The sequence below is a fragment of the Opisthocomus hoazin genome, chromosome 8 (genome assembly GCF_030867145.1).
Source record: "Opisthocomus hoazin isolate bOpiHoa1 chromosome 8, bOpiHoa1.hap1, whole genome shotgun sequence".
Taxonomy (NCBI): Eukaryota; Metazoa; Chordata; class Aves; order Opisthocomiformes; family Opisthocomidae; genus Opisthocomus; species Opisthocomus hoazin.
The window spans coordinates 33685168-33706471 of NC_134421.1; the positions used below are offsets into that span (position 1 = coordinate 33685168).

Consider the following 21304-nt stretch of genomic DNA (forward strand, 5'->3'; position numbering starts at 1 on the left):
TGTTTTGTATCAAAAAGAACAGAAGACAGACACTGCTTCAGACTAACACTTTAATCAGAAGTTTTGTTTTTAAATGTAAATTACAATAACTAATACACCTGCAAGTGCTTATCACATTTGTTCAACTAAGTATTATATGGACGCATATACAACGTAAGTCAGTTTAAAACAATCACAGTACTTCTTAGTGCAATCTGCAAAAGGAGAAAGATCTTGGACCCACCTTGTGGAAATATCAAGTGACAAAAAAAAGATTCAGCAATTTTAGTTATGTATATTCAATGAAGTTCATGCATGCGCAAGAGTAAAAAGATTTAGAGCTCTTCCTTGTAATAGCCAAGTTTTGCTAGTGACATCTCTCTCCTCAGCTGCATAACTTCCCAGAACATCTGATCCACTAAAAAAGACAGACATATCATTAAACATACTGAATTGATATTTTATTTCAACTGATGTATACAGGCTGTCTCACTGTCTAGGGGAACTTCAGAAGTAACAAACATCTAGTAAAACCAGAATTTATGTGCATAAGGACTATCTGTGAGAATTGCAGAGCTTGTTAGGTAAGAATTGTTTTATCACAGAATCCGTAATTTTGTTGTAATGTTTCCGTTTGTAATCTTTCTTCTTTCCTCTTTTTTTCTATCAGTAATCTGCCAACAGCAATAAATTGGGGAGGAAAAAAGACATTTTTTCATTTTATCTGTATTTTGCTAAACTTGATGAGCATAGTGCATACCTTCAAGCTTCTAGACACCACAGCAATACAAATCAAATTTGAGTGTATAATTATCCAAGACAAAAATAATTTCCATGCAGTCAAGATCATGATGTAGAATGACTACAAAGATTATTAACCTGAGCAACAAGTACAAGGTCTCCCCAAGCGTATTTGAAAAAACACTCTTGTAAAAGTGACCTCTGTCTGAAAAATTATACGGTGCCTGAGCAGAAATACATTCAACACATTATGCAGACAATTATCATGATTGCCTATGTACTTCTAAAGGTATTGCTGAAATATTTACATAAAGCTACAAATGTAAATTTTATGTTTTTAATAGTAAAGATGACAACTCAGCTGAAACACCAAACTCCAGTTTTTTCCAAACTTCTTGTGAAGAATCAGTAATTCTGATAATGCTGAAAACATTTTATTATTTGATAGACTAAAATATTAACTTAATTTCTTTATCTCAATAGCAAAGTAAACAATTATTATTTGAAACTATAGAGGTACTTTTGGTCAAATAAAAGCCTTTTAACTACAAACCAAATTAAAACTTAACACATTTTCAAGGTCTTCTGCAACCCTAGTCCATCTGTAAAACTTACCACCATCTGAACATTTTATTAAACATAATTTAGTGTATGAAACAGGTGAATTTCTGGTGAATTCCACGAAAACAATTCCATTTGACAAGGACAGTTAACAGCTTTTTTTTTTTTTTTTTGTAAGGAACAGTTGCTCTATCACCTCAGGAATACTTCAGGTTAGAAACAGAAGATTTGGGTGCAGCTAAAACACTGAGCCTTTGAAATCGGGAAATATCAAAGGAAATGACCATAGGTGAGGTAGATCAAAGCGGGGCTAATTCTAGCCAAATTCTGGATGAAGCCAATCCACACAGACTCAAAGAATGAAAAGCACAGACATCCATAAACATTACAATGATGTTTTACTCTACTTTCAAAAACGTAACTGAGCTAAAAGAAAACAAAAATCTAAAAGTGAAAGCAATTTTAAGTTAACTACTGACACCAGGCCAATGGCACTTTGTCCACTATCTGTGCTTAGCAAATCCAGGAGCCTAAGTGCTATGGTCTGTTTCAAAAAAACCCTTGGACTGAATGCTGTTGGGCAGTATTCTTTAACCTGGACAGGAGATACAATTACATTAAATGTGTACAGTTTAAACACCATCAAATCATCATACTTTTCTCTTATAGTAACAAACAGGTGAAACAGTCTTACAAATGAAGACAAATAACTACAATATGCAGTTCATTTTTAAATTCCAGAATTAAGTAACTAGGTGTACAGTGCACACATTTGCATAACCATCATCTTTTACACGGACATATTGAAACTGAATAGCGCAGTTCAGCAAATTGCCGAATTACTGCACAAACAGAGTTTAAACAGGCAGTTGTTGGATATGCTATTATGCTATTATTCTAACAGGAAGAAAGCGACTGGGTAACTGAGGGGGGGGGGACAGGGATGGACACGACCCCAGCCTGAAGCAGTGGCAGTAAAAAACACATTTCCCTTTTGGGGTGGGGGGCGGGGGGTAACCAAGCCTTACAATGTCAGATACTTTTATAACCTGTCGCCTAATCAAGAGATTGCCATGCCACAGCAACAACCAAGACCTCATTTCTCATCTAAACTCAGATGACCAATTACAGTATGGTTTCCTGTTTATTTTTTACAATTTAACCCAAAATACTGTCATCCTTGCCAATTCTCCCTCAAAGATAATCTCACAAGAAAAAAGGTAGTCTGACAAGAAGGGCTGTCCGAATTCCCAATGCACAAAATGAGAAGATGCACCGAATATCAAGTGAAGGAAGACAAAAAGGCCCAGATCAAACCAAACTGAAGATTTTTGGTCTAAAATATCTCCATATTCTGCAAAAGAAGTGTGTAGAAAAACAGTGACTAACTCCTCTCATTACAGAATTTTTCGTAACATAAGGCGTTTTCAGATGGACTAAAAAAAAAAAATCACTGCTTTTTAATCTGTTGTCTTCAAAAAAACTTTTATTGGTGGGTGGGATACAGCCAAATTCTTGTAATTACAACAATGACTACCAACAGATAGCTTTCCTGTAATGTCAGGTCACTGCTATTGTGCACAGATAGCAAGTTTTAGGCACATGCACTATGTAAACTTCTTTTAATGTATGCCAAATACTATTTCCTACTCACCATCTTGCTGCTTCAACAGTCCTTGCTGGATGTATCGAATATATGTAAAGAAGTTACACACAGAAGTGATCTAAACCCATATAAAAATAACGCTGGTTAATATCATTTTGTATAATGGTATGGAAAAATAACTAAGTAACTACTACTCACAATAAAGTCACAGGACATCTACTTACCCTGTAACGACAGAAAGGAGAAATGTAGTAGTAACTGCTTGAATCTCCTAATTTGATTCTATGCTTGCATGACTTACTTTGTCCACTGAGAGCACATTTCCTACAAAATACAAAGTTTGGATGATTTAATAAACAAATCTGACATTGATGTCTAAACATCTGCGTGTGCCTAAAGTGTTAATTTAATTGCTTCATATTGGCACCTATACCGAAGTCTTTGCCTTCATTTTACAAGTTGTAATTATTGCATTATGTTGTCAATCATTTTAGTTCCACGTGGACTCATTTTGTTTCAATACCAGTGCACTGTGATGCATTTCCAATTTTTAAAACCTTCTTCAGATCTAGTCACGTACTTCTATATTCACTAATTCAAGCTGGCTTGCCAACTCTGGAACAGTGAGATTTCTTTAATTAATTCTTCATATGTGAAATAAACAATGTTTAAATTATCACTTCATTCCAACAATTAAACAGATTTTTAAAAAACTCTGCTTGATGTTGCATTTCATTATAAAAAACCTCAGCCTTACAGAGTAGCAGTTAATTCTCCGAAGCCTCTCTCAGATGTGTTCCAAGACCATCTTTTGTGCCCAAACTGAAATAATATTTTATATTCAGAATATAAAATAATTTCAGGCAAAGGAAAATAGGCTGTCTGGCAATAATTCTTTCCATTACCATTATAAAAAGTGATGGTAAAATAATCGAATTTACTACTTCTGGATTATTCTAAGTTATGTCGTATTCAGGAACAAGGAAAAGTCAGTAGTCACCACAAATTCTTCCTGAAAAACATATCAAGAAAAGGCAAATAATTTAAAAAAATTTCCTCCAATGTTCTTTAGAAGGTTTGAATGTCTTGCAGAAACTGCTATTAACACAATCTTCAGAAATGTAAATAAAATGGGAATTTATTTGGAACTTCTACATTGCAGCATCTCAGATGAACTGGGTTGTCATGGCATCCACTGTTTCATTGATTTTAAAAGCTGCTGGCTCTTCTCTCTTCCATTTCTACCTCACCAAATTAGGAAGTCTAACAACAAGCAGCCTTTCAAAAGTGAAACAAAAATTACTAAGCTTCTGTGGATCTAAACAGTGGCTCAGAGGCCCTTTTAAATAGCCTGCAGCTGGTCCACAGAACCACGTAAGACAGGAGAAAACTGAAGAGTGTATATGATTTTCCATAGCAATTTATGAGGACTGAGAGCAGGCCATTGATCCAAGAAATCCTACAGTAGCTGAAGCAAGCTGATTGCAATTTCAGTCAAGCTTCTGTGAGAAGACAGACTTTCAATGCTAGGAAAATAAAGCCCTTTTTTCTTCTGGCTATAGAATTACCTTCTATATGTTATCTTCCATCACACCAGGTTAAATGCTGGCATGACAGTTACTACTAACGACTCCTTCTGCGCTGTACGGCACACATGCAGCTTAGCACTTTGTTCCCTGTGGGGACAATTACCCAAATCCTGTGGGGAAACCCAGCTGGCTTTTGTTAAGGCAGCACTTACTACACACCATCACAGGCACCATTCAGTAACTTCTGTATATAAAGAACCTTTCTTCATTATTATCACAGCTCTCCGCCCTCTGCTCCTTACTTTGCTGTTAGCTATTACCTCCTATTTTATGCATCTGTTCCCCCATCCCCCAGGCAACCGTACAATAACATAATTCCTTTAAGAACATTATTCTAGTTTTTGTTATTATTTACATTTTGTCTATATTTTGTTACCTATTTAAGAACATGGTTTCAATAAAAAATGCTTTGCACTATATAAAAGTAAAAAATGGGAAACTGCTGCTCTGATTCAGTGAAAACTGGAACACCTGTTCCTATTCAGTGCCAGTAACTGTATATAAGGCAAAGCACATTTGCTGTAAAGTTACACTTCAATACTGCATATTCCTTACCTATTACTTATCTACAAGCAATAGCACAAAAGTTCTTGTTGCTATATGACAGCGGGAGAAAGGAAAAAGGAGTAGGCCTGGCCCTCTGATACATCTAAAGTAACTAAATTACAATTTGCGCATAGTCATCTCCGAACATTAATCTATACCTAGCCAACTATTTAAGGACTACATAGGTTCTAAATAAAAATTTATCTTGCACTGGAGTGAACAGGTTAAAAATCTCATGAAACTTCTGAATGATGTAACTGAGTCTCCCATTTTTGAGTAAATATTTCATCATGTCAAGACACAGGGAAGTTGCTTAAACCACAATAACTTTAAATCAATTTGCCAATTGCTCTTTAATAACACGTGACTTGTTTCAGTAGCTTCTAGCTGTCCAGATTCTCTGTTGCATTCGTGGAATGCAGCTCACAATGGTGTATCTTGGACTTGGAATCCTCACCCCTTGAATAGCTCCATTATTGGCGGTGGGCCCTTCTGATACAGGGCTGTTACAGCTCAAAGAGCGTGTTTTCTGGTGACAGGAGTAAGCTGAAGAATATACGAATGTCTGAATTTTGTAGGCTACAAAGGATCAAATACTAAATCATAAACCACAATTTTCATTTTATGTAGATTCTTTAAAGAGAAAGGAAAAAACTCTGAAATATGTTAAATGAATTTTCTCTTTCACTCAGAAACAGAGGAAAAACAAGAACTAAAAAATCAACAGTGATGAGAAAGAAAAAAAAAAATCTTACGAGCCAGATGAAAACATTTTGATGCAAGTTTTCTATCAGAAAATTGAGCTCTGTCAAAACAAGTACTACAGAGAGAACTGTCAACTCGTCCAAAAGATCTCCAACAGAAAAGGCGCTCTCAAGATTTGGAAGGCTCCAGATTAACACCGACCTTGCTTGCTTAACCCTAACATACACTAAAGCACACTACAAATCCCTCCCTTCTCCTCCACAGCCATCAAAGCCCCAGTGCCTCAGGCAAGTTCCTCCCACCTAACTTTAATGTCTATATCAGTACCTGACAACAAGTCTTCCTTCAGATTCCTCCAGGACCATTCAAAAATTTCTAAAATAACCTTCCTGTCATTCAAGTATACTTCCCGCTTTAGGTTCAAACTCACCTTCACCTTCATTCCTGCTTCATTACATTTCTCCTGCTCAAATTCAGAGGATTTACTCTATATATCTCTTCTCAGATCCTTCAGCTACCTTATGCTACATATACTCCAGGTGTCCGACATTAAGCCTGTACTACTTCAATACCTATTTCTTCCATGCTACTTTCCAGGTGACAGCCCCTAGTTCAAAAGTATCTGTTCTAAGTATCAGGATTATCTTCTCCAAAGAATGAATGTTACTTTTGCAGTCAACCTATTGTAAGTGAAGTAAACAGCTCTCACAAAAGGGAATTTGTCTGAAAGATTTGTTCTATGTTATTTGTTTTTTAAAGTTTAAGTTATTAGTTGCTTACTTTCCCCATAAAAATTTGTAACAGCAATCTTGAAGTCTTAGATTTTAGGAAGTAAAGTTTAAGATACACAGTTTTGACTGAGGTGATCAGTTGATAGCAGCTTTCTCAATCCAAGAGTTATCTCAAATGAGTCAAGATTCCCCCTCTGTGTGTTAGCTTAACATACTTTGGTCCCCCACATTCAACTGCAGAAGCTTTCACAAATCGAACAGGTTGCAAGCCAACAGGTTCAATGCTCAGAGTGTTGTTTTCAACAGCTTCCAGAACAGCTGAGGCCAACTGCAAGAGAAATTTAGAAAGCGGTTAAAAACAGCTCTGCATTATCCATTCCTTCAAAGCAGTGACATATTTCCTCTTCTGTAAAGTTACGAACACCGAAAAAAAAAAAAAAATCAACTCAGACATTCTATTACAAATGAGTTTTTGCTTTCACTGTGAGCAAGAGGTCCAATTTCCACACTCCTGTTTAAATTCTGCCCCCCAAATAACCCTGCCCTCCCTAAGGAAAGATAACTGCCTTTACAGCCAGGAATGTAGTCAAGCACGTTTAAAATGCTAACTGTATTTTCAGTCATTCCTCAAAAGCCCAAACAGCATGTGCATTTGTACATGCAGTGCTCGTCAGAGACTGGATACAACACAAACTTCATTTATTCAAAAAAATTGCTCCAATTTTCTTGTGTTCTATGCAAACACAAAATGATGCAGCATGCCTCCTTATCTTGAAAAAAACAAGTAAATATTAACGTCACTGTTTTTTCAGCCAAAGATAGCTTTAAAAAAGGTGTTCAAACAAGTAAGACTGAACGATATATAGAAAAGCCAACATAATATATAGAAAAGCCAGTTACTTTAACTAGACTAGTGTTTTGAAAGTTGTATCATCTTCACGAAATAAAGTGCAACTCTGCTAAGGCTTTTAATGTTAAGTCTTTATAAACACACAGTCATAAGACACTTGGAATATACTCATTTTGCTTGACTGGACTCAACACTTGTCCAAGACTACTGTTTAAGTACTGACAAGTAATAGCCATTACCTGATTTAACAAAAGGTGCAATTTATGTTATTAGCGAAATAATTCTGTGCCAAGGTGCCTTCCTACTGAGTAATAAAGATATTTTTCTATTGTACTTTGAGTATTTTAAAACCAGAATGTTACTATTAAAGAAGCTTATACGAAATACCCTTTCTCTGCCATCTCCCCAAAGCAAAACACTACACATATACACAGGAGGCTACTGACAGTTAATGTAGTATTTCAACCAGATAACTGCATTTTCAATTATTCAAAAACAGAATGCATGTGTAATTTATTGTTTGGCTTAACTGCACATTCATTTATCAATATTCAAATGAAAACAGAAGTTGGCCACTATGCACAGCCTCTGGAAACCATAACTGATAAAACTGACAAGTGCTAGAAACCTCATTCTTTCCTTCAGAGGAAATACAGATCTACAGTAATTACATCCTCACCGAAGCAGAAAAACACATAACGGAGTTACTGGGAAAGACAATAGGATGGCCTACTTGCACATACTGCAGAAGCAATTTAATTGCCACAGTAACCACATAAACTTTTTAGTGGGAGAGGTTCATATGACGCTGTACCCCAACCATAATGAACCGGTATACAATTAACTAAAAGATCATGCATGCTTATGGCCAGCAAGTAACAGCAGATGAAAAGCATGGGAAAACAAACATAACATCACATGAAAACAACAGATAAATATTATGAAGAAAATACATAATTTTCCATGTGAGGTGTTTAATTGGGGGGGAGGGGTCAAGCCTGAGGGCTTTAAAATTTGTTATTCTTATTTTAATAAAGACCTAACAATACAATTCTTTTTTCCCTATAGACGGATACCACAACTGTAGCCTGTAAATGCTGCTTAAGAACAAAAACTAGAGTGAAGTAGCTGCAGCTGGACTTGGTTCCACATTATTCCCAGGATGGGTAAAACTCCAGTCTTTCCTTTGTATGGAAGAGTGCGTGGGAATAAAGCAAGGAAAAACAAGTCTCATAACTCATTTAACCTAAAACCACATTCCCAAACTGCCTCTGTTAAATCATATCAAATCCCAAAGTCTAATTCTTGTAAGTCAGCCCTCTCTTCAAGAAAACACCTGGATGTGCTTGCAGCCTGCTCCGATTGATATGAGAGAAAACTGGCCCATAAAATTAAATATATTGGTCTCTACTGCCCCCTGTATCAACAAGAGACAGTGACAGCACACTACTTCTACAAAACCAGATCTTTGAACTATCAGGAGAAAACCCACCACCCATTCTTACTAATATCAGACTCTGCCAGACGAGTGACATCTGAAGGAGTAGACCTAAAAAGGCCCTATCTAGAACAGCATAAATGAAAGTGAAAAAAAAAAATCATCATTTCAAAACTCCAGACTAAACTTCAGCACTTCACTATAAACTGTCACACTAGAATGAAACAAAAATTGTTAAACTTCATATGAAAACATTTTTAATACAGTCTATTCGCTTCATGTAACATATTTAAGGGGAAAGCATCAGTGACCACATTTAGACTATTTCCATTACCTCACTTTTTGAGAAGGTTAAACATGGAAAAATATCTTCCCGATAAATTTTGTCCAAGAAAGGACATGTTCTGTCCATAGTAGGCTCATCCTTCCAAGATCTGAATTCATTGTACAAAGATAGGTCAGCCTAGAACACATATAAAGATTCACATGTTTTAGTGCTGCAGTTACGACACTAGTGTCTATCATTTGCAAATAGCCACACATAAATAATAAGCATTAAAACTAAATGCTTTCCATTGCACTGTGAAAGAAAACTACCATGCCCCAGCTACGAACACCTTCTTAAATCCACTTTCCTAAGACTGTAAATACAAGCAAATCAAGACGTATCATTTTCAAGACACAGAAGTGATGCATTCACTGGTCACCACAACACCAGGAACAAGCTAATTATCCCTCTCCCATTTCCTAAGTTTCCACGATATCTTTGAAAAACTTAAATGACTGTTCAACAGGAAAAAAGCGAAAAAATAATTATCTTCTTGGCGCATCTTCATTACAGTATTTTAGTCTATCTCCATTTCTTCAAGTTACAGAAAAGCTGAGAAAACTAACGAAAACAACTGCCATCCTAGACATCTTATACTAACACAGGAAAACAGGAATTCAATACACAAGCCAATTAAAACTGTACTTCTATTCTTCATTTTTCATCTTTATGCGCAAACTCTCTCCTACACCATGCTACAACAGGGAGGCAAGGACATTCATGGGGTGTGATTTATGAATCTGCTCTCCCACAGCTCCTCTCGTCAATGGAGAAATACTAAAACAACCCACTACATCATGCTAGCAGTAAGCACTCTGTGTTAGGATGATACGGTCTTCTCTGCTTTGAAAACACCTTGGTTTGTCATCTCCATGTTGAGATCAGTTCAGCAGCAGGCAGGCACACACCCAGTCTGGCATTGAGGAGACTGGTACTAGGCTGCTGTTAAAATCCACACTTGCGTGATGCGACAGCCTGTCCCATGGGCTGGCTACCCACCAACAGCTGGAGCACACTGATGTATTTCCAGAGGACATCTGGTTTAGGGTTATTTGAGACAGATCATGTTCACAGGCACCAATTCTGCTCCAAGACATGAACCAAGCAGAGCGGGGATGAGTGCTTCCGACACATACTCTTAATCCAACATCAAAGACTAATGCCAGTCCCCAATGGGATATGAAACACCATCTTGCTCCTGAGCTGCAACACCATCCTCAGACCGTGTCTGACATTCTGCTGACACAGAATTCGGCACCCTTCCCCTCCAACTGGCTGCTGAATCCCATTCTTATACTACAGCAGACATACACTTCTTAAACCCAAAGTTAAAGCTATAGAAAGGGATATATGCCAAAAGATAAACAAAGATGTGATTTTTAAATTTTGTAATATCAAAACCAAATAATATAGATGAGATAGTGAAAGAGGGAAAATAATGTATGCTAAAAATTAAAATAACTGACTTTTAATCCATGATTAAAATACTTTTTTAAATCATTGATTAAAAGGACCTTTGTTTTCTTGAAAAAAAACCTACAAGAATTAGACTGACAAATTTATTTTCCATTAGAGCTACTTGCCTTACGGTCAGGTACAATCAGGAACCACCATCTAAATTAAGCTAGTCCATAAATGTTCTGGTTGCTAAGCCACCAATCTCACTGTACAAACAAAATTCAATAGGTGTAACTTGCTCCCTAAAGGAACATTTCCCACACCTTAAAACCTATATCAGGTCTGCCTTCAAAATGAATACAATTAAGAGATATCAGCAGAAAAAAGTCATTCTAGATTTGTACTGTATTATTCTAAAAATTACGATGCATTTCATATTAATTTGGTTATTTTCTAGATTTAACTCAATTTCATTCAAACCTGCAACTTATAAAGAAGCTGTCTTGACAAAACTGATCAGTGAATATAGCTTGATGCTCTTCCTCTCCAATCTACACTGTGCTACATGCGTATCTCCTCCCTGCCCTTACTTGCACTTTCATTAGACCAAATTTTCGATTACCTGCAATTAAGTATACAGCCAGTTATAATAATAATTCTAGTTAAATTTTTAATGCTTTCATTTTACAGTAAAATACAACATCAGAGAAACATTTCAGCTCTTTGAACAACACTGATGCGTTTATCAGCATGTACGCCGAGAGGATGCTACCTGACTGCCTAAGATCCAGGCAGCTATTCAGCTTGCCTAAATCCTTTTAATACCTAAATTAATTAGACACGTCTACTTACCCTAGAGGTTACTCCCACATGCTAGGAAGGATTTCTCTGGGATGTTGGCAGCTTTCCAGCTCCACTGCCATTTAGGGTAGGCAGACAGGCAGCCACTGTAACTCTGTCTACATTCCACAAAGAAACCCGAGAGCTGATGTGTATTTACGCCCAGCTCCATCCAATGTCTTGAAACACACATCTCTGAGTGGTAGACTCTCCATAAGCATGCAAAGCTACATTTGCCACACCATAAGGCCACTACATACCACGCCTGAGCAAGGGTACTCTCAGCTCCTCTTCTGAAGCCAAGTCACTCAAAATCAGAAGAACGACATGCAAAGGGTAACCTAACTCAGTGGTAAGACCATTCAGCAAGAAGAGGGGAGAACTAGGGTTTCAGACCCAGCTCCCAGAAATGCAAAAACATTTACCTTAGACCAATAATAAACAGAAAGACTCAAGTCCTACTGGGTGGAAAACCTGTATGTTTTGTACCGATTCCCTTGGCTGTCACTGCAAGAAACAGTCACCCGTTTTGAGCAGCCTCGATCAGCCTCAAAGTGTCTCCTTATGCAGCCAACAGAATGGAGACTGAACTAACGAAAAATGTCAGGCAGACTGGACCTTCTCCAGTGTCCTCCACATTCACCATTTTCTGCCCGCAAGAAACTGAGGCAAACTAGATTTCTCCCAGGACTTATCATTCAGCTATACTGTATTTTTCTTCTTTTTTTTTCTTATAATTCCCATCTTTAAAGTATTAATTCCAATATTTCAAATTTCATCTCATCTTCCCTTAATGACTTCAAGGTAAACAAAAAATCACCACCTATCAGTGCGTAAGAAAAATTTTCTTTCAGTAATGAAAAATATCTCTAAAATAGTCAGTATTACATGAATATTTAATATATACTAGATCTACTGTGAGTAAACAAAACAATAAAGCCAGCTTATCAGCAGAGAGCACAATCCTTGTACTGTTACCTCTTTACAGTCTTTTACAATTGGCTGCATCATGGTAAGGTCCTGATGACTGCCGCCCATAGCACTGCTTGTACTCTTGTTTCTTGCATGGCCTTTCTTAAAAGGAGCTTTTCCAGTAGACTGAAACTCCTTAGTTGGAGATGTTGGTGAAGTAGACAGTACTAATGTTTTCAATGCTGCTACTTCAGCCTGGAGGACATCAATCTGGGGAGGGATAAAGTAATGAACAAAAAAAATATCATGTTAGCATACAAAGATGTTACATTAATTAGCAAAATTTCCAGTTATCTTGGTTCAAATCAAGACTTCATCTTCCAACAGTACTAACATACAGATGCCTATGCAACTGCACACTGTAGCAACACTGGCTTCCTATGCTATCTGATACGATGCTGAAACACCAGCTCTGTGCCCACAGGTGTTAGCTAAGAATATGTCAAGGCAACACAAAACTTAGTATATATTTTAACAATGCATACAGGTAATGCTCTATTTACATGTTTATGATTCACATTTTAGATTTATAATCAGGTGGAAAGACAAAGCAAGCAAGTTGGAAAAAACTCACCTTTCCCTGTGCTTCTTTTAACTGTTTTTCTGCTGCGGCTTGTTTGACATTAGCTTCTTTAACCATTTTGTGTGCTTCCTAGAAAAAAGTGTTTAGCTAGTGTAAATACTTCACACAAATTTACAAGATCCAGTTAAAAAAACAAAACATAAACAACTAAAGACATACTTTTGCTTCACGGAAACTACTTGTGAATAGTAAGTTGAGCAACAATCTGAAATTTAAATGGTTACATACCAAAAAATACCTACAAATCTATCATTTGGATTCATCACTGGCCCACCAAGTTTCTTCTTGGTCCTGAGCCCAGATTCAGGAATTCAGCAACTCCACTCACTCCCCACCAGCAGCAACAATACCTGCCATGGACGCCAGGCTCGTCACACTTCGGTGGCTGACAAGTCAAGCTCCTTGACCCCCAAGAGAATGACTCAACCAGCAGCAACAAAAGCAATGTGAGCACAGTAGGACATTCAAAAGAACTTCTCCCTTCTTCTAGCCAGAATAACCAGTTATAGTCAACTGTAAATTTCTGCATGAAGGAACCGGTCAAACAACTATGAAGTCTAAATTCTTACCATCAATAAAACAGACAAAGCAACAGCTTAGAAGTTTGTGGATTAATAAACACTGCTTAAGTAGAATAGAACATGCACTAAAAACCAATTCAAGTAAAAAAACAAGTCTGAGCCAATAAAGAAGAAAGTGTAAAAGGACAGGGAACTTTTAAACATCCTTTTACCTCATACCTCTAAGCCTTTTGTCTGCATAATGTATTTGTTTAGGCTCTGATCCAACAATTTGTATCTGTGATCAAATTACTTTCTTACTTGGTACTTACTGAAGGCAACAAAGACTGAAAGATCAGGGCCACCAACTAAATTACTTGGAAGAAGATCCTTCTCATATCTGTAAAGCGCCTAGCACGTATCTGGACGCTATATAAATTAAACAAAAAAAGTTCATACATCATAAAACCAAAAGGTCTGGCTCCCACTGGCATACAACACAGCTGTATAACATGGGTTTGTAAAATTCTCTTAAGGAATAACAGACACATGCAGGAATGGGAACATACACATTTATACAATGTGTACAATACATTTAACACTGACCATGCAGTTTCTGCTTAGTGATGCACCTTTGAAAGCAAAGCATGTTACAGTGCTATTACACTGCAATAATGTAATATATACACCCAGCTGTGCAAAACAAGTCTCGATCCTCCACTGGGATGCATTAATATAAGCTCCAGCATATCCCCTTATAAGGTCACCGAAATCAGTGGATACAGAATAGAACGTGAATTCAAGGGCTGTAGATCCCAGCACAAGAAACCTCAGCACTGTGTTTTACTAGGGCCTCTTAGTGAAATCACATCACAAAAGAAAATTCAAGTGACATGCCCACAACAGTTCGGCGTTCACAATAACTAAAACTCAAACAATTACTACTAATATGCTATATTTCAAACATAGCTTTAACATACTGACAACATTGTTCTATGTTATAAAGTGTCATTAATATAAAATTTCACTGAAAATTTTTATTGCTCTACAGTTAAAATACCTGTCCCGCATTTTCCTCCCCCCAACATACCCAAGTATTTACGCTAAGCAGCACCTTTCCCATTTATTCTCTACACACAGGAACTGAAAAATATTAAGTAACTTTGCCCTACCAGGATGATGAAATAAAACATGCTGCCAACCAACCTACACAGTAGTTTGTAATTTGATTTTTGAATGTTGGTATTTTCAAGCTCTTAATAGCACTTTTATACCAATACAACATCACAGGTTCAAATGCTGCTTCTAAAAACATACCGATGTTGTATCTTTTCACATATGCTGAACACCAACACTTACGACATGGTAAACATATAAGTCATCTCTGGATTATGAAATTTATTCTGAAAGTTATGCGTATCACAATGTAACCTCTAGGCATTCGTATGAAAAAATGAGAACCGATCCTGCTTCAAGTATGGATTTACGATTTTTTTCTATGTAATACAAGCACACAGTCTTTGCTGGCACTACTGCCTTTTTCTTGAATGAAAAGGTCCCACTTAAAAGTTCAGGCTTCTCACTTGGTTAACCAGGTTCCACCCCAGTGCATCACTCAGTATTAATGTTTCTTTTCAGGTTTGTGGGAGCAGTATGCTGCCAGACCCAAAATTCAAAAGCTGAAAGCATGGTTAAGTTATGTACTTGTTATCTCCATTGATCTGGAACTATGTTATCTTTTTATTTAGTCACCATGGCAACTCCGAATTTAGCTCTTATCTAGATAGCCTTGTCGTCAGACAGAGAAGCTGTCTTAAAATAGTTAAGCCAAAAAATAAGCCTAAATAGTTTTAAGCTTTCTGACATATTTTTCTTATTTTCTCCATTTTGTGTCTAGGAAGACTGACAAGCTCTACAAGGTCTCTTTCATCTAAGCAAAAAGACTACTGCTTGCTCTTAAGCCTCTACTTCAACATACCCCGGTCTTCAGGACACAAATCCATTTATAAGCTTATTGCAGAAAAATTCAGCATACGATATACTGATTCTACATTAAACATCTGGCTCAGCTTCCTTTAAGTATATCACATCGAAGACTCCAACAAACCTCAAACAGACTAGCTGTAAGTTCTTCCAATTCCTGTCCAAGTTGATCTCGCACTTTAGAAAGCCTTTCACATTCTTCATCTTTTAACTTCAGCTCCTATGGAAAATTGAAAGTTATTTATTCTGACTTAAGAGTAGTAATTTGGCCTTTTAAAGCTAATACCACAGAGAGGAGGGAGAAAAGGAAAAAAAATAAAAATCAGAGGAACATAAAACCTTTGCTAAATAAAGCCTTTCAAAATATTAATCTTAACACTAGAAGCAATTAAAATTAATGCTGTACATACATAGCTATTTGATCCTGCTATACAGAAATACACCACGCCAATCTGAAGTATCTCTAAGCTAGACTTCAGCATTTCCAAAATACTCTGAAGTAAAAAAAGTTTTTTTCCTGGAAGTACAGAAGACTATAGTCACTTAAAATACAGATCAAATTAATTACTGGGACAGACAGAATACCAGTTCTGTTTACCCATTCCTTAACAGACACTTAAAGAAAGTAATCATTTTTAAACAAAAAAAAAAAAAAGCAGCTTTGTCACAAGATAATCCTCAATTCTAAAAGAATATTAAAACATATTTTACTATAAATATTGTCTCCTCCATGTCTCCTTACAACTCAAACAATTCCAAAATCATACTGTAATTATATCCTTGCTTTTGTTTATGCAAATATGCAAACCAAATTAAAGCAACTTAATGAAATTCAAAATGTTGTTTGTCTACACCACTAAAATTTGAGTGAAGAAGTCCTGACCACGCCACTTTCACAGTAAGATTTTAACACAGATTTGGCAGTATAAGGGTTACACATGCCTAACCTCATCTGTACGGTCCCAAGAATGAGGAAAAAGAGGGGTAATATGCAGGAAAGCACAAATTTGAAAGAAGAGTTCCTATCCCCTTCCCCAACCACTAAACCCTGGAATCTCTTGCAAGAAACAGAAGGATGGAAAGAAACACAGCAGACAGCCCATTCTGACCTTTCAAACGTTTCTTTTGGCCATAACTCCCCTCCTATCCCCATCTAGTTCTTCCTCCTTTTCCACCTGCCAAGCAAGCTATTATGCTACCATTGCTCCTGAAATGTGTGACCCAAGCCTGTCACTGACATGCTAAAGACTCCAAATACAATCTAGCAATTACTTGCTTTCAAAACCTCCAGAAATCAGTACAGAAAACAGCTGCCTTCAGAAACTCTGGGAGGCCAGTCACTAGAGTCATAAATAGGCCCAAACGTGTGGGCCTCTTCCCTTGTGTCTCTGGGAGGCGGTTAGTGTTTCTCCCAAAGTCTTCATGACTGAGTAACACTGCACACAATGATGTGGGAAACTACGTCTTGCCTTGTAGCATGCTGTTATTAGGTCTTGCTTTCAATTTCTGCAGTGAAATTGGCAATAGATTTTCCTCTAAGATGAAGGGTCCTGTTTGACTTCAGCTCCTGAATTCAGCAAGCATTTAAGGCGTGTTCTAGATTAGATCATTTCGTATCAAAGGCATTATTTCTCCCTTCTTTTATTTGGTTTTAACTTCGGACATTTTCATTGATTTTTGGTCTGGTTTGTTTGGTATTTTAATTTTTTGCTTTCCATATGCAATCTTTTAACTATTCTGAAAGGTAACACTTAAATGTAAGGGTTTTTTCCAAACATGGTATTTCTTAAATAGTACTTAACTCTTACTTACTAACTACTATGCTGCACACAGTTACTTCTCTCTGGGGGGGGAGCAGAAAAATAGCTACAGATGAAGGGAAAAGAATGAAAAAGGAATACAAAAAGCCAAAGAATAAAAAAAAACTGGAAAAAAGAAGAGGTTGAAAAAAGAAACGTGAAACAAAATTGAATTACTTAGTTTTGTGTTGGTTTAAAGTATTTCCCATATAGAGTATGGTTCTTAATATGGAAATGAAAGAATCTGATGAATAATGCTTAAAGCTCAAGTTTCATGTGTTCCTATAAATGCAAAGAATACATCAATACACACCCTTTGGTTACTTCACTGCTTTGTAAAGAAAATGCCTTATGTACATCAATACATCTTAAAAGGAGATTATACTAATATTCAGGTCAAGAGTTATCAAACTGACAATGACAGCAGAACAACCCCAAGTTCACTTTTGGGCTACTACTATGAATACACTATTCTGACGGTTACAGTTTTGCCTGCAACTGGAAAGATATGGGGGGGTTACATTAAAATTTAGGCAGATAAGTAAAGCTACTTAATGAAAACAAAAAGGAGACAGCACCAGGCAGTCTACTACGCATGGCTGCTTAGCTAGATTTGTCAAACACTGTGGCAAGGCTCCATGGCATGATTCAGAAGGAGCATAATGTAACACATTATTTTGCCAGGCAAGTTTAATAGCTCACGTCTTTCAAGCAGGGCAAAAATAAAGAGTGCCCAAAGCAAAAAGCTTAGCAGTTATTAGAAACATTACTAATGCCCGTGTCTTAAAGGCATCACTGGAGACTTCCCAGGAATACACCACAGAGAGGCAGAAAAGACAATTGCATGTGCTAGACTAACCATCCATGCTGCAGTCCTTCCCATATTACTGTCCTGAAAAAGTAACTACATCAAGAAGATACGCTATTATAAAGCACACCACACATAGTTACCGAAGTAGGTAATAAAAAAAAAATTTAACTTGCATGGAAAAAAGCCCTGAAGTTAAAAGAAAAAAAGAATCCTATATCAAACTGTAATTTATTGCTTATTTCACTTTAATCTTCACAAATAGACTACAAGGTGGGTCTTTATAAAGAACCAGTGAGATAACGAATGCAAATTACTGCTTCAAAACCACTCATACTTTAAATTCTAGAAAGAAAAATTATCCTGCATCTAGTTCAGCAATTTAACCAAGTCAAACTAGATGCGGAAGATCAAGGAAAGAACAAAGGCTTTCTACAGATTGCGCCTAAAATCAGAACTGTGGGATACTGCTGAATTCTGAAGTTGCCAAGAAAGTCTGTATTTGTATTAGAATGCATTTCTATTTGACTGATCTTCACTTAACGCCTGAGTTAAGCAAGCTACATAAAAATTAGTCCATTGCAAACACATTTTACAAAGGTATTTAATGTAAGAGAAGGTCCAGACTATCTTGTCAGAGATAAGAGCATTTCACAGACTATTGAATTATCTTCTGGTGTGGGTGAAGATGCTTCTGTTTTGCTTGCATGTAGTTTTCTACTTGCCTGAGAAAATTTCTGCGCCTACGATACACTACAACAGCATCAGTCAGAAGTGTGGAAATTGAAAACTTTCATCACTCAAAGACACCAATGAACTGCTAAAACACCTCCAGAGAACCAACTCATCTTTAACAAACACTAGCCAGTGGCCTTACAGTTCAACTGCAATTTTGTTTTGAAGGCATACTCTTCAGTGGAGTTCTGGGATAGTATATTATTCTGGAGCATCCTCATTTTTTAACTCAGTTTGTTAACTTCTAAGCAAATGACAACACAAATTTAAAAATGCTCCATGTACTGTATAGTACTAACGGAATTCCTGGATAGTTATTGCAAATCTATTTATTCATTAATCCATGCAGAGTTTTAAAATGTCATGTTTTACTGTGGAAAAATAAAGAGATTTAACCATCAGTGTTAGCCTGTGCAGAAACACTATAATAATGGCAACAGCCTCTGTTACATTGGATTCTTCGACAATACAGGCAGAATTGGGGGGAAGAGGAAGAATCTACTTCAAATCCTGTATCAACACACAAGATCTGAAGACATGAGGTCAAATTGTAATAGTTTGTTTCCGAGATAAAGAATGCATATAGAAATTGAAGCCTTTGAGAGAAAAATGCATATTTGAGGATCAGGTTGTTAAACTACGTTGAAATTTACAATACCATATTCTATACTGTCACCTCTTTCACAAGAATCACTGTATCAGTGTGGAAAAAACCTCTTAATTCCATTCTACTAGGGAAATACCAGCAATACAGATTTCTATTTCAAAAAGATAAACATCGTTTTATTTGTTACCAAGAAGCCTACAGATCTTCCTCTAAAGACCATGGGAAGCATGGCATTCATTCTCAAACCAAGTATTGTATGTGCAACCAACATCTCCAGCAGACTGTTCTTTCGTCATCAGAGGAGGGGGCTAACCATCAGTGCCAGCTGAGAATTTCAAGACTCCAAGAGAAAACATATCAACACAGAAACCTAAGCTTCCCTTTGCAGTCATAGATGACATCATTATATTGACAGTCTGACTTGATGAGGAAATAACTTCAGGGCCAAATCACACAAAAATTCAAGCAAAACATGACCATGAACTGCCACAGCTCAGAAACTACAAGTGAGCTACCCAAAATACATGCAACATGCTAGTCACTTAAGATGAAAAGCAATCAAAAGGTATTCCTTTGCAAGGACCCCACTAAACGTGCACATCAAGAAATACCATACATCAAAAAACAACCACTGTTCTCTCAGACGCTGTCTACATGTGGTTGATCTATCTTCAGTAACCTCAGTGACACAGCTCAATCCAAACATGGCAGAAAAAATGCAAATGCAGAGAGACACGAGGAGATAAGGCCCCAGGCATTGAATGACCAAGCCTTCTAACATCTGCTCAGTTTTCTTGATGCTGGTTTAAAAGGGTAGCAAAACAAGGAGCAAGGTTCAGATCATCAAAAGCAAGGGCCCTTCAGCTCCACTTTACACAATATAGCCAGAAATTAAGTCTTCAGTGAAAATATAAGCAAAAATTACCTGCACAGTCTCAAAGAGTGAAAAATCTATGTCATTTCAATTAAGGGGGCATTTTAAGGCAAAAGTGCGTTCAATCTTATATGCTCCATTTGTACAGATTGCTGGCCTGCTGTTACCTCTGACCCAACCCTTCTCCCAATCTTATGATGTGATTTGGTACTGCAATCAGACTGAAGTAGAAAGTATATTTCCTCTTGTCAAGAAAAAAAAAACTTTTGAAAGTTTGTTTGTTTTTTTGGTGTGGGTTGTTTTTTTTTTTTTTTTTTAATTTTGCCAGCAGTGCTGTTCATTTTGAGAAGTCTGTAGTCGTCCTGGTTTCAGTCTTAAGAAATACAAGGCATACACAAAGAGGGGGGAAAAAAAAAATTCTACTCCTGAATAATTTTTTCAAGAACCATACTTACATTTCTAACAATTACATGCCATACATATATTCTCTAATATAAAAAAATGACAGCATATCAAGAAAAACGTTGCAGTCCACACAGAAATGTGAGAAAAACTTAGTGGATCCCTAAGCTTTAAAATTCCTATTTCCCTTTCTGATCACAACTGCAACAAATTCAAATCAATCTTTAAGGCATATTACAACAGCATACAGTTTGCATAAGAAATTTGGAACAAATGAAAAAAGCAAGATAGCAAATTTGTATTTTGCTCCTGGAAAGTCTGTAGTTCGCTCCTGGAAAGTCTGTAGTTTAAGGTTTCCAGGCTCAAAGAGCTCTCAAAATTCAAGTACAAATTGTAATTCTCATTTTTCTCACTGCCCCTATTGAACAACACAGAGACTTACAGAGAATTTAAAACCATCATGCAAAAAACAAGTAGCTATACACAGGCACTACCTATTAACTGTATCCCTACAGATTTTTAAACCGAGTACTCATTGACAAGTGTGAATATACTTGGAAATAAAAGTTTAGAGACTGCATGACATACTGAATATCGCAGAGCGGGCGCAGCCCTATGTGAACAGCCATGATTGCTGAATGAAAGCAATCAGAGATGAATTAGGGACAGAAAAATCTTAGTCCTCATACAAGAAGTGGGAGAAACTAGGTATTACGGAAGGAACAGGGT

The 21304-nt window shown here is 36.8% G+C and overlaps 1 protein-coding gene across 2 annotated transcripts in view; it reads right to left on the reverse strand.

Annotated features, from left to right (window-relative positions):
- Nucleotides 1-32: 32 nt before the first annotated feature.
- Nucleotides 33-21304, reverse strand: part of RAB3IP (RAB3A interacting protein) — a 34514-nt gene continuing 13242 nt past the window's right edge. The window contains exons 4-11 of one of the 2 annotated variants that reach the window (XM_075428499.1): nt 15475-15570; nt 12859-12936; nt 12291-12494; nt 9081-9209; nt 6674-6786; nt 3112-3211; nt 2936-3005; nt 33-397 (exon numbers count right to left, since the gene is read on the reverse strand). In XM_075428499.1, the coding sequence (XP_075284614.1) occupies nt 315-397; nt 2936-3005; nt 3112-3211; nt 6674-6786; nt 9081-9209; nt 12291-12494; nt 12859-12936; nt 15475-15570 (873 nt within the window). In that variant the 3' untranslated portion in view covers nt 33-314. The remainder of the gene's footprint in view (nt 398-2935; nt 3006-3111; nt 3212-6673; nt 6787-9080; nt 9210-12290; nt 12495-12858; nt 12937-15474; nt 15571-21304) is intronic. The other variant, XM_075428500.1, reaches the window with a different exon arrangement.